Raw genomic sequence first — 14,450 nt, 5'->3', positions numbered from 1 at the left:
CTGGCATAATTGGTATATATACCACAACAATCAAGGGCAGTGTGTTGACCTGCAAGCTCTATTTCCAGTACAGTAGTAGTACTTGCTGTCAAGCCTTTATTTGTAATGCATCCTTGAACGGCTGCTGATTATTTTTCATTTGGGAGTGATTTAATCTTACTGATCAACACAAAACTTCTCTATTCAGGCTTATGGAATGACATAAACTGTGGTGCTGAGAACAGATTCATCTGCGAAAGGGATAAGAGTTCTGTCCGTTCAGCTGCTGCTCCCACAACGCCTGCACCTGTTGGAGGCTGTGCAGATGGCTGGCTTTTCTTTGATAAAAAGGTAACTAAGTGATTTCCAATATACTGGTATATTACCCCTTTTCAGTTATTATAGCACATACAGTGAATATTTTCCCAGGGCTTTTGAATATGCAGTGATTGCTCTCCATTTCCACAGTTCTATGCAAAGGCTCTTTATAGAGGTTAAAATGAATGTGCACGTAGCTCAGGGATTAAACCTCCCATCATGATTACACATCTCTCCCCGCCACCCCGCTTCCGCTGCCCCATGTCTATAAGGACTGAAAAGGACTGCTGTGCTGCAAAAAAAAAAAAAATGCCAGATTTTAAAATAAGAGGTGGTATTTTTAAAGTTTGGTTATGTATCAGCTACCCAAAAGAGCAGTTAAATGGTATTCAAACTAAATTTTCAGAATTTGGTTATGTTAATTTTTATTAAATGACACTCTTAGGGGGGAAACAGGTCAAAGAGAAGCTCAAATGCTTCCCTCCTATACTGCTCCTACAATTTGAAAAGTGTAGGCGTTCTTTCATCTGACGCAGGCAATCTCATCTTGTTGCATAGCAGAGCTGGCTGTAGAAAAAACAATACCAAAACATTTAAAAGGCAATGACATCATCCAAAGCATCAAATTAAAAGCAATAAAATGCAGTTTTCAATCATTAGTTTTCTGACATTTATTTCTAAAAGAAAGTGGATATCACAGCTCTTTATTTTTCTTCACAGTGCTTCAAACTATTAGGTTTGAATGAAGAAGAGAGGAAAAACTGGCACGAAGCACGACTTGATTGCAAAGAATCCGGAGGAAATCTGGCTAGCATACCAAACAAAGAAACACAAGGTGCAGTCATTGCCTTTAAAACATGTTGTTCTTATAGGCTTAATGTTTTGCAAGTTCAGGAGCCTGGGTTCAAGTTACTTTCATGCCAGACAAACTGTTACAGGTGGCTCCTTGCCACTCTGGTAACTTGAGAAACTGCAGGGCACATGGAGGAGCTGCTAACCAGGAAAGTGCAACAATAAAACAATGAATAGGGTGATAATGCAATGACCACTGCAATAGACACAAGATAATATCAACAAGGCAACTATCTGCAAACAAACAATAAACATCCATAAACTTCTGGTAAAATCCTGGCCTTGCTTCTTCTGTTGTTTAGTCGTTTAGTCGTGTCCGACTCTTCGTGACCCCATGGACCAGAGCACGCCAGGCACTCCTGTCTTCCACTGCCTCCCGCAGTTTGGTCAAACTCATGCTGGTAGCTTCAAGAACACTGTCCAACCATCTAGTCCTCTGTCTTCCCCTTCTCCTTGTGCCCTCCATCTTTCCCAACATCAGGGTCTTTTCCAGGGAGTCTTCTCTTCTCATGAGGTGGCCAAAGTATTGGAGCCTCAGCTTAAGGATCTGTTCTTCTTCTATGATCTTCCAATTCAGCTCTAGACCCTTCCTAAGATGAAAGCTTTTTGTAGTAATTTTGGCCTATTGTTGCATTTTCCAGGTGCAGAAGGGCTTGTGCTGGATTAGTTGCTCCTTTTTGTTACCTTAAGGTGTCTGGAATCTGATGGACTAAAACTCCTGTTAGCTCCAGCAAACATAGCAAATGGACAGGAATGGTGGCAGATGCAGTCAATAATACCTGAGGGGCACTGTGGTGGAAACTCCTGAATTAATCAAACTTTATAGGTTTTTTGTATACAAAATATATCAGTTCATGGTATTGATTACTTATTGGTCATGGTGGTGAAATCCACCATGGTGAAATTTTTATGTTTTAGTCATTTTTTGTTTTTTTGTTTTTTAGCATTCCTTATGGTGCAATTACATAGTGCTGCAACTGACCCTTGGATTGGACTGAATGATTGTACTTCTAGTTACAGTTTTGTATGGACAAGTGGAAGTGGAGTCTACTTTACAAACTGGGCCCGAAATTTTCCCAATTACAATGTAAGTCCTGCCTGCAAAGGCTTTCATCTCTCCCCCTCCCCCAAGATGAGAAATGTATCCTATATTCTATTCCTGGAACACCTTCTCAGCATTAGCAACCCCATTTATATATATCTCTCTTCTGCCCCCCACCTACTTTGAGGGGCATCTACTTAGTTTATCTTTTAGTGCTGAAGTATCAAAAATAGGCAGGGATGCAGGTGGCACTGTGGTCTAAACCACTGAGCCTCTTGGGCTTGCCGATCAGAAGGTTGTTGGTTCGAATCCCCGCAACGGGGTGAGCTCCCGTTGCTCGGTCCCTGCTCCTGCCAACCTAGCAGTTCAAAAGCACGTTGAAGGGCAAGTAGATAAATAGGTACTGCCTCGGCAGGAAGGTAAACGGCGTTTCCGTACCCTGCTCTGGATCGCCAGAAGCGACTAAGTCATGCTGGGCACATGACTCCCTCAGCTCCCTCGGCCAGTATATCAAGATGAGCTCCACAACCCCAGAGTCGTCCGCAACTGGACCTATTGGTCAGGGGTACCTTTACATTTTTATCAAAAGTAGGCAGTAGAGTTGTAAACAGATTCTGAAGAGCCTCTATAGAAGTTGGTGTGAAACAACTTATATGCCAAATAAGGCATGTTGCTTTAATTGTGTCAATTAAATTCGGTCTGGAGGGTTGGAAACTTTCCCTCAACTCTCTCTGGACATTTTTATTCTGTTTGCATTCTGCCAGTGGATGAAAGATTTGAAGATAATCTGTCAATGCTTAGTTTCCTAGTTAGAGTTAACACCTTCCTCCCCAAAACCCACTGAAGCATTGCCATTTGTTTCAATTGTACATTTCCTACTGAGTTGGGGAATTCAGACATTCTGAAGGGCATCTCACCCATTTCCATACACACTTTCCTTGATCTTCAGACCGGTAGGTGCTGCCACATCTTTCTCAAATAGCAATCACTTATATTAGGTCTTACAAGGATTCAGAAACATGCTGAGAAAGTTGCAAGAATCTGAGATGGCTTCTATTGTAGCATTTAAAATATTGTCCTGTCAGTGTGCTGGTGGGACGAGTTATTAGAATACCACCCACTGTCTAGGTAGAGTTACTGCTCCCCTTTGATGCTCACACCTGACAACCCTTTCCTTAAAAAGCTGTGGTCAATCTTCTGCCAAGGCTACGCCCACATGCCAATCACCTGGTGTCATTAGAGCAGGAAGAAAGGAGGATGGACTTCTGAAGCACTACATGTTGAAATCCTGGCAATCAGCTGACTTTCAAGTACCTTGACCCCTGATGCCATTGTGGCATCAGGTGATTAACCAGCTCCCCCCACCCTGCTACATTTAAACTCTACATTTAAGCCTGGCTGCCATTTTATTTTTTCCCAAGACTAGTTTTCAGGAAGTGTCCTGAATCCTCACTCTGATACATGGACTCCCTCTTGTGGAGGAGCTTGTGCGGAAATTTATCACACTGGGTACTCAGTGGTAATGTACTATTTCTGCCAAGACTTGAATTGTCCTGCAGGAAGAGTGTTTCAAGCCAAGCTTCTTGTTGGAAACAGTATTGTATCAGGAAGAGTTAGGCATCAGGTGAGCAGTTTTATAGCCGGCCCTGCTGACTACCCTACTTCCTGTAAACTTCAACAGGGACCTCATCCAGAGCATGCATCATTAAAACATGCCTTACCCCTGAGTAGGGTGCAGAGATGCGAGGCCTTGTAGCACCCTGCTTGTGGTTAACGCTTAGCTGGAATGAAATATTCAATGCAGCAATAGAGAAATTAAAATAATAATTTATTTGTCAGACAAATAAATGAGAGACACAGTGGTATATGGATACCAATGCTCTGCCCTCCAGCCCTGATGGCCAGCATTTATATTCCCTCAGCCCAGCCCCCTTGCTCCTCCTTTGGCTGCCTCTGTCCAATCAGCCTGGTTGAAATTCCTATTGGCTGTTTGCTAGAACCAATCACAAAAGAGACACCCATTTCCTATTGCCTTTTATGGGAGACAAAGAGCTATATTTCCTTCTATCTATAAATGGCAAACAAGTAGTCATATATCTTACATTTGCCTCAACAAGGCACCTTAATTACCAGCTCACCTCTTGCCCTCCTTGCCCTATTGCCCTCCAGAACAGATGGCTAGTGGTTTTAAATTTTTATTTTAAACAGAGGTCAGAGTTCTTAGGTTCACATTCTCACGCATCATCAATGAAAGATCTCCTTCTTTGGAGGTCTTTAAGCAGAGGCCCGACAACCATATGTCAGGAGTGATCTGATGGTGTTTCCTGCCCGGCAGGGGGTTGGACTCAATGGCCCTTGTGATCTCTTCCAACTCCATGATTCTATGATTCTATGATTCTATGAAATAAGAATCTAACATAAGAATCTAACATTTCTTACTTTCTAAATCTTTTGCATAATTACATTTAAGCCAATATATTTCATACACAACATATATAGATTTCTAGAAGGAAAAGGCCTTTTCAAAGAGAAGGAATTTAATAAAAACAGTACCAGAATCAACTTCACAGAGAAGCCTCTTCGGTTTTCCCAGTCAGCTGCTGTTCTCAATAGCTCTTGCCCTTTTTTAACCTTATGAAGATGTGGCTCGAGTCTTCTGTTAAACAATAAAACTTCTTAATTGTGTCTTTGCAGCTTGATTATATTCTGTAGGGTCAGTAACCTAGTAACCTTTTGCTCCCAGCCTGTAATTCCCTTTTTTACAACTTTGAGAATTTTGGCTCCTTCTATAAATAAATCAGAGGGGCCCTGTTTAGGAAAGCATCTGCCAGCACCTAGCTTTGAGAGATACAAACATTTACAAATATATATTTTTAAAGCTCATTTAAAAATGCAGATCTTCATCAGATGCCTCAGCCTTGTGTTGCCAGACATGCAGTGCACCTTTAGCCTAGGGTTTGATGTGGACTTGGCACCATCTGATCCTGGAATCACACAAGCAACTGTGTAGTCTGGATTGTGTTGAGTTGTATGATCCATTAGCTTTCATCAGGTATCGTGAATTCACAGGCATCCTTAGTTGCAGCAATCTCAGGGTGTTTGTTGGACTCCACTAACTCCCTTTGATCCCAGGATACAATGGGGCCAGCCCCTCCTTAGATATTTAATTCAGTGGTGGAGGCTGTTTCTTGGCTGGGTTGGGCAAGACAGTGATGAGTAGTGATGAGTGATGAGAGCTATCAGTGATGAGAACTATCCATCTGCAAACTTATTTCTAAAAAGATAGGATACTGTTTTCATCTAGTTTGAGAAGTACAAAAGGAGGGCTCTTAAGAAAAATCTATGACAAAAGGATTGCCCCCTACACAATGTAAGTGTTTTTATTCCTTAGGGAGACTGTGTTTTTATTATGCATGAGCCTCTAGTGATGGCAGGAAGGTGGAGAAATGGACCATGTTCTGACAAGAAAAGCTACATCTGCCAAAGAAACACTGGTACATTTTAACTTTATTGATTACGGATGTTTGCAAGTTGATTATTGATTACAGGTGTAAGCAATTTTTGGTGTAGGCATTGGGTATGTATCCTAAATCAACTAGTCAGACTGCTGATTTTTTCTTTTTGGCTTGGTCGAACTTGGATTAAGGTTCACCCTATGACAGGCACCCCCAAACTCGGCCCTCCAGATGTTTTGGGACTATAATTCCCATTATCCCTGACCACTGGTCCTGCTAGCTAGGGATGATGGGAGTTGTAGTCCCAAAACATCTGGAGGGCCGAGTTTAGGGGTGCCTGCCCAACAGAGTGATCCATCAGCTCGGGACAGGTGTCATGGCCCATTAGCCCCCATCTGGCTACTATCCCCTCCTTTATTGGGGTACCAAATCTTTTTAGCAGGAGGGTGTGGGATCCCCAACACTGTCCCCTCCAGGCTAAGGATCCAACCCAATGCTTTACCCACCATAAAGTTGTGACAGTTGGTGACCACTGCCACGAGGTAGGCAGAAACCTCTAGACAGGCCCAGTTCATCAGCAATAAAAATTCCTACGTAGCACCAAATAGAATGATGGAGAATCTCCATAGCTGGATCTTGAGCATGGCCTGCCCACTTACCTCCAGGCAGGACCGGAGGCTGATACATAGGGAATAAGGGTGCGGGATCTAGTGGCATACAAGCCAGGAACCACAATCGTGGCGCCCCTTTATGAACGACATGGCCATACCCACTAGCCTGCCTGTCATAGTCCCATTAAACAGACAGGCTCCCGCCAACTCGCATGACCACAGGAGGAGGATTTTGTCCCCCAACGGGTGTGTGGGACAGGAAGATGGTGCCCAGCTCAGCTGTGGTCGTGCCAGGCCACAAACCATCACTCCCAGGGGACTTAAGGTAAGTGGAAAATCTGCCAAAGAAACACTGGTATGTTTTTAGAAGAAAATTAACAGAAAAGTCACCCGGTGCTATACCAGCTGCACTGGCTCCCGGTGGAGTACAGGATCAGGTTTAAGGTGCTGGTTTTAAACTTTAAAGCCCTATACGGCCTAGGACCCTCGTACCTACGGGACCGCCTCTCCTGGTATGTCCCACAGAGAAACTTACGGTCTTCAAATAAAAACATCTTGAAGGTCCCAGGCCACAGAGAGGTTAGGCTGGCCTCAACTAGAGCCAGGGCTTTTTCGGCTGCGGCTCCAATCTGGTGGAACGCTCTGTCACAAGAAACTAGGCCCTGCGGGACTTGACATCTTTCCGCAGGGCCTGCAAGACAGAGCTATTCCACCAGGCCTTTGGTCAAGGCGCAGCCTGACTCCCTCCTTTGGCAATCTTCACAGAACTTTAGCTTAATGGTTGCCATCAATTTGATTTTAATTAATTTTTATAATGAAATGTTTTTAGAATGTTGCACTATTTTATTGTTGTTAGCCGCCCTGAGCCCGGCTTTGGCTGGGGACCACAATTCTGGGCACCACAATTCAAGAAGGACACTGACAAACTGGAACGTGTCCAGAGGAGGGCAACCAAAATGATCAAAGGCCTGGAAACGATGCCTTATGAGGAACGGCTAAGGGAGCTGGGCATGTTTAGCCTGGAGAAGAGGAGGTTAAGGGGTGATATGATAGCCATGTTCAAATATATAAAAGGATGTCACATAGAGGAGGGAGAAAGGTTGTTTTCTGCTGCTCCAGAGAAGCGGACACGGAGCAATGGATCCAAACTACAAGAAAGAAGATTCCACCTAAACATTAGGAAGAACTTCCTGACAGTAAGAGCTGTTCGACAGTGGAATTTGCTGCCAAGGAGTGTGGTGGAGTCTCCTTCTTTGGAGGTCTTTAAGCAGAGGCTTGACAACCATATGTCAGGAGTGCTCTGATGGTGTTTCCTGCTTGGCAGGGGGTTGGACTCGATGGCCCTTGTGGTCTCTTCCAACTCTATGATTCTATGATTCTATGACTACATGTTGGGAATTTGGTTTGCTTCTATTGAGACTATAAAGGAAATATATTTTGATGCCTTATCTGTGTCATCTTGAACTAGAACTAGAATGTTTTTGTTGACATTTAAAATGTTGATTTTCAAGGTTTTTAAATGCTTCATTGCCAATTTTTAGTAACTTTGAGATATTAAGATGTATGTGATAACAATATTACAAAATTTCAGTATCCAGTGAAATAAAATATTTGTAACATATAAAGTCTAATCTGGACTTTGTCTTTTCTCTTGATTGCTTTCCTATAGATCCTGCGTTATCACAGCCCGAAACAATGGCTCCAGCCTTTCGCCATATCCCTTTTGGGAATAGCAGCTACTCTTTCATTGCTCCCAAAATGACTTGGGAAGAGGCCAGGGAAAAATGTAATTCAGAACACTCAGAGCTTGCCAGCATTTGGAATCCCTACATTCAATCATTCCTATGGCTGTGGGTGTTGAAATATGGAGAGCCTGTGTGGATTGGTCTAAACAGCAATATGGTAAGAACTTGGCCAACCAAGCCAAGTTTAGGGCTCTTGTGTGCTGTGGCAATCAGTCCAGGTGGGATACCAGTGATGGAATAACACCACAGTTTAAGAAGGATATTGACAAGCTGGAACATGTACAGAGGAGGGTGACCAAGAGGATCAAGGGCCTGGAACCATATCTTATGAGAAACAATTTAGAGAGTTGGGTATGTTTAGCCTGGAGGAGAGAAGACTGAGAGGTGATATGATAGCCAGCTTCAGATATCCAAAGGGCTGTCACACGGAAAGGGTGGGGCAAGCTTGTTTTCTTGCTCTGGAGGGTAGGAGAAATCAGCTGTGATTTCTGCATTGCAGGGGTTGGGCTAGCTGAGCTGTTGGGCCTCTTCCAACTCTATGCAATTCTCTGATTCTATTGAGTGTATGTGCAAGTGAAATGAAAGGGGAAAATAAATGATGCAGAATTCATGTTGTGGGAAACAAAGATTTTTCTAAACCAGCATGTATTGTTCCATGTGCATTTGGATTTTAGACTGGTGGGCACTACACATGGACAAACAACCGGAGATTGGCATATACTAATTGGGCACCTGAAGAACCAACGCAGAAAACAGCCTGTGTCTTCATGGACCTTGAGGGTCATTGGAAAACAGGAGCTTGCAATGAAACCTACTTTTCTGCCTGTGAGCAGTATACTGGTAAGCAAAGGAAGTATCTGTTTTCATGTGGAACATTACTTTCTAACTCCAATAAAGTCTCCGTTTGAGCACAGTACTGAGATATGTGCTCTTGGCACTTTTGACTATTTTGTAAGGAATAAATGAGTAAAAGGTTACTATTTAATCCACCAGGTTAGAATAATAAACAAACAAAAATAGAACGGAGGCTACAACTAGCTTCCAAAGGAAGGAGGGGTAACGAAGTAGGGGATCTTTTTCCTGCTTTGAAATCCCCCTTCCCGAATGGTCTTTCTCCTTGAGTTTTTTTACTGTTGTACCTTTGTAATTAGCTGCCCTACCCTCTTGTGAGAGGAAGGGTAGAAAAATATAACAACAACAATACTTATAAATAATTTCCATTGATGCTTATTCAATCCCATTGAATGAGATTGATACTGATGCAGATTGTCTAACCACATGCTTAAGGATATGGCTTGCCACTAAGGATACAACAAAATTGTGTTCTACTAAACCGTGCAGACTGATCAAATGGTGAACTGAGCCTTGTTAAACAAATTTATTCTACTTTCAGAATATACAATTCTGACCACAGTAACCATCTTCATCCAGATTGCGGCTAAGTGTCTCATTATTTCTCCACACCCACACACACCATGTGGGTGTGTATTTCAGATTCTAGGTGTTGCTTTATAAAATCACCTGATTCTGCTCAGGCCAATTCCCTGACTGTCCAATTCAGCTTGAGGGGTGGAGTTCTCTTCCCCCTACCTTCACTTCTGTTCACTATTCTGAATTTTAAAAATGACAGTAGCGGCCGACATTTGCCAGCATGGTAAGAGCATGGATAAAGTCTGCCAAATTACAAACCAATTGGTCCAGGGGTTTTTGCGCTAAATACCTTGATTAAAGTTTGCTTTTAAAAATGGGATGAGGGGAGAGAGAGAAAATGCCTACAACTGTTTTATGTTTATTTGGGACATAAATTTGTTGGTAAGTTCACCCACCCTGAGGGTAGGAATCCTGTCACATTGCAGAACAATAACTGCAGAAGGATAGTGGCAGCTGTTACAGTTCGGGTGGATAAAAAAAGAAATGGTTAATCTCCCCTAGTGTTTTGTGGACAAATTGGCCTGAATATGGGAAACATGGAAGTCTCTGGGTAAGAAACCTGCTATCAGTCCAGGGGCTGTTTTCTAGGTACTTTTAAAGCTGATTTTTTAACCTTCTAAATATTTTCTCTCTTTTTTTTAACAATAACCATCCTGGCAGCTAACAAGAAATACAGAATCAATTCTTTATTCAACCCATCTTCATTTGGCCCATCTCCAGGAATGCCAGTGAGGGAATTGCTATCAGTCTTGCTATGTTATTAAATTAATTTCTGGAAACACTGTCTTCCAAAAAGCTGCCAGAGGATTACACTCCCACCATAGGTAGAAATACGCGTCTTTTTTGCAAATGTCTAAAAATGACATGTTACTACCCTTCAATACTTTTTTTTTTTAATTCTTGACAGGAATTGTGAATGCAACAATCTAAATTTGTCCCTTTGGTGTGTGTGTGTGTTCAATTTAAAATTCTCTTGTACTTTCTTCTTTGTTTCTTTACTTCCTAGATGTTACAGAATTATATGTTTTTGATTAAACAAATAAAAATAAATATTTAGATTTTTAGGGTTGGAAAAACTAAAGGATTGGCTTTCCATGTAAAACCATCTTCTCTGATTAAAGAGCTTGACTTGTCAATCACAACAGAGCTCTCTCTCCTAGTCGCCACTTCACTCTGGTGTTTGCTCTCCCTTCTGACATCATCTGACTCTGGCATCCTGGTACACTAAAGCAGTGGCTTTCAACCATTGCGTTGTGGCACCCTGGGGTGCCTTGGATGATGGTCAGGGGTGTTGCAGGCATCACTGGTCAATGTCCCTCTTTTCTTCCCTCCCTCTTCTGATGCCCTTTCAAGTCTCTGCCTCCCAAAGGCTTGTGCAGTTGTTTGCTGCAGCAGCCCTGGCTACAAGCTCCCCAAGCGAATCGTGCCTCTGGGGCTGGCCAGGGGGTGAGGGTTGCCAGGAACTGAGGCGGCCTCGGAGTAAACAAGCAATTGGGTGAGGGAGCCCAGCCAGCCAGTCCAGCAGGTGCCAGCCCTTGCTGTTGGGAATGGACAGGCAAGTGTGAGGCTGGGCGGGCAGGCGTTGCGCTGGCCTTTCTTATGCATGCAGTGTGCAAGGCCTGCCTGGGAGCTGAGGGCCCGGTGCTGCCACTGCTGCTTCCCAAGGTAAGGTGCTGGCCTCACGTTAAACTTTGGCCAGTCTCCACTGGGCCACTAAGCCTGGGGGCACCCACTTCCCAGGCCCCTGTGGAGGTGTGAGGAGGCACCTCTCTTGGGGGCAGGGCGTGGTGATGGCTCAGAGAACAGGGATGTTGGCAGCTGCTGCCCAGAGGACTCCCAAGGAGAGAGGGGAGAGGAGAGGAGGCTGAGGGAACACTGCGCAAGGGTGTTCGAAAAAGGGTGAGAGGCTGCCAGCTCTGCAGGCAAGGGGTGACATAACTGGGATCCTGAGCCCCCACAGGGCTGCCACAGAATGTAGTTGGTCAGTGGAGACTTGGACTCAAAAAGGTAGAAAACCTCTGCGCTAAAGGCATTACAGTGGTACCTTGGGTTACATACGCTTCAGGTTACAGACTCCGCTAACCCAGAAATAGTACCTCAGGTTAAGAACTTTGCTTCAGGATGAGAACAAGAATCGTGCTCTGGTGGCGCAGCAGCAGCAGGAGGCCCCATTAGCTAAAGTGGTGCTTCAGGTTAAGAACAGTTTCAGGTTAAGAATGGACCTCTGGAACGAATTAAGTACTTACCTGAGGTACCACTGTAGTAGGCACCTGTCTGTAGCAGTTCATTTAAATGTCTGGATTGCACAGTGGGGGTTCTCTGCTTTGACATGTGCAAATTCATACAGATCCCATTTCACATTTATGAGCCTAAGTTCTCTCTGAGATATCGTGCTTTGCTTCATGATTCATGATTTCTCTGAACCTTATGCACATTGCTAGTGTTTATAGATTTCTAAGATGCCTGTTCTCTTTTTTGAAAGAAAAATATGTTCTCCATAATAGGTACAATCCCAACTGAGGAGCCGCAGCTCCCAGGAAGATGCCCTGCATCAAAAGAAGATGGGAAAGCTTGGGTACCTTTTCGGGCTCATTGCTATCAATTCTACTCTGGTTGGTATACATGGCCAACAGCTTCCTTCAAATGTGCTCAGTTAGGTGGGTATCATTTTGAATTAGATCACAACATGAATTTTCCATTCTAGTTAGTACGGAAAGCCAGTGTGGTATGGTGATTACCTGCACTGCAGTTCTCTCCTATACTTCTCTCCAGAAGTAAGTCCCATTGAGTTCAATGGCACTTATAGATGCCTATGTAGATATGGGATTTTAGCCCTGGACTTTGACAAGAGAGGCAGAAGCTCAAATTCCTGCTCACCCAGAAAGCTCACTAGATTACCATGGGCCATTCAGCTTAGTATATCTCAGTTGCAAGGATAAATTGGGAAACATGATGAGCCCAGCGTCTCATCGTAAACTCTCATTGGAGGTAATGTATGATGAAAATGTAATAAATGTAATAAATTACCAAACATATACAGTTAATGGGCTGACACTAAAGAACTGTGTGGCTATTTTCCTTTTATGTGCAGTTAGAAATACAGAGTGAAATATGTTTTAAGTATTGGAGTTCAGGATTTGTGAACCATCTAACTTGCAAAAATGACATTTATTTTAAATAAAATAAAAATCCTTCCAGTAGCACCTTAGAGACCAACTAAGTTTGTTATTGGTATGAGCTTTTGTGTGCATGCACTTCTTCAGATACACTGAAACAGAAGTCACCAGACCCTTATATATAGTGAGAGGGCGGGGAGGGGTATGACTCAGAAGGGTGGTGGGAATGGGTGGTTGGCTGATAGGTCTGGTAAACCTGTTGACGACTGTTAACAACTGCAATTAGTCTTAGAGGAAAAAGCAAAGGGTGAGATGGCTAAAATAGCTTTATCATGTATAGTGAGATAAGATGAGAGAAATGTTTGATAGTATTATCACATTTCACCACATAATAGTCACCACCGCATAATAGTCGCATCCCCTTTTTTGGACCCCAAAAATGGTCCCAGAGCATTCCTTGCATAATAATCGCTGGGTAACTACTTCTGAGGCTCCTCTAGGCCTGAGGCCTCTTCTTTTCCTCCTCCAGCTGCCGCCACCCCTGTTCCCCTCATACCTCACCAGCTTGGCCATGAGCTCCTAGCAGGAGTGGAGCGAGTGGGAATGTTTCTTCCCACTTTCCTCCTGCTGCTTTTTTATCACTGTTTCAATGGGAACCGATGCTGGGGATGGCTGGGACATGTGGGCTGAGGGGAGATACGGCGGGCACCGGCAGGCCTGGCCACAGGCACTGCTGTCACCACTCATATGCTGTTCCCATGGCGTTCCTTACTGGAACTTCCTGTCTAAATTTGAATGGCTGTTCCGCTCTTGCAATTCAAAGCATAGAGCGGTGACTATTGTTCACCATAGAGATTCTGATAGGTGAGCAATGCTGCTGCACATCAGTAGGCTGGGCAATGGAACATATGCCCAGAGTGGCTGGGGAGGCCCTGCCAGATGGGCAGGGTATTATTATTACTACTATTATTTATTATATGCACAAGGAGGGGCTTCGCTTTTTACAGAAAGGTATGCTAGTGTCTTTCTCTCTCTCCCCATGGTCCCAATAACAACAGTTATTTTGTCTCCAGCTCGTGCTTGCCCTCCCCATGCCATCGGCCCAGCTCCTCAGATCCACCTGCTGTTGTCCCCATTTTTTCCTTCGCATAATGGTCACACTTTTGTATTTCCCTGTGTAATAGTTGCACACATACCCTTTTGGAATGGAAAAAGCGGCACCAAAAATGTGACCATTACACAGTGAAATACAGTGTCCTTAAAAGTTTTTCTTAACTATTATTATTGGGGAAAACAGCTAGGTTACAATGATTCTTTTCTACTACAACATTATGCAATAGGATAGCGATTACAATCATTTGAAAGAAAAAGATATACACTTTCTCTAAGGTATCTAGAACCTTATATTGTTGCCAGTACTGCACAGTGAATCATTGGTCATACTCTGTTAGGCAGTCTCATATTTTTCAAGGGGAAGACAACTTTTTAATGAGCTAACTTTACTCCTCTTCTGTATCTTAGGTGCCACCTTGACTTCGATAGTAGATTTAGCTGAACTGCATTTTTTGATGGATCACACTCAACTATTATCTCGTGATGAGTATTGGATTGGAATGTTCAAAAATAATGATGGTGACTGTTTAACATTCAATATTTAATGTATAATATATTATTAATGCAAAAATATGTTCAAACATATGGCATTTCATGTTTGCTTTGGTTTTTGGAAGTAAAAGAGCTCAGCAGGAATAACTGTTAGCGCAAGCAAATGGTACTAGCAAATTCACATCACCTTGTATTTATGAGTCTGCTTGGCATGCATTCAGGAAATTCACCAATTTTCTGTGAGTTCTTTCATGGCATGTGCACTATCTTATTGCCCCCTGAAAAGTGAAATGATT

General features: G+C 43.2%; 1 protein-coding gene across 1 annotated transcript in view; it reads left to right on the top strand.

Annotated features, from left to right (window-relative positions):
- The window catches only part of LOC114607716 (macrophage mannose receptor 1-like), a 59,511-nt gene that overhangs the window by 39,659 nt on the left and 5,402 nt on the right, over positions 1-14,450 (top strand). Inside the window, exons 20-27 of the mRNA XM_028751140.2 lie at positions 188-330; positions 1,018-1,132; positions 2,094-2,236; positions 5,583-5,685; positions 7,927-8,159; positions 8,677-8,842; positions 11,938-12,090; positions 14,071-14,181. Coding sequence (XP_028606973.2) covers positions 188-330; positions 1,018-1,132; positions 2,094-2,236; positions 5,583-5,685; positions 7,927-8,159; positions 8,677-8,842; positions 11,938-12,090; positions 14,071-14,181 — 1,167 coding nt within the window. The remainder of the gene's footprint in view (positions 1-187; positions 331-1,017; positions 1,133-2,093; positions 2,237-5,582; positions 5,686-7,926; positions 8,160-8,676; positions 8,843-11,937; positions 12,091-14,070; positions 14,182-14,450) is intronic.

Source organism: Podarcis muralis, chromosome 12 (genome assembly GCF_964188315.1).
Source record: "Podarcis muralis chromosome 12, rPodMur119.hap1.1, whole genome shotgun sequence".
Classification (NCBI taxonomy): domain Eukaryota; kingdom Metazoa; phylum Chordata; class Lepidosauria; order Squamata; family Lacertidae; genus Podarcis; species Podarcis muralis.
Note: the sequence above shows the minus strand (reverse complement) of the source record. Positions and strands in the feature narration are given on the sequence as shown.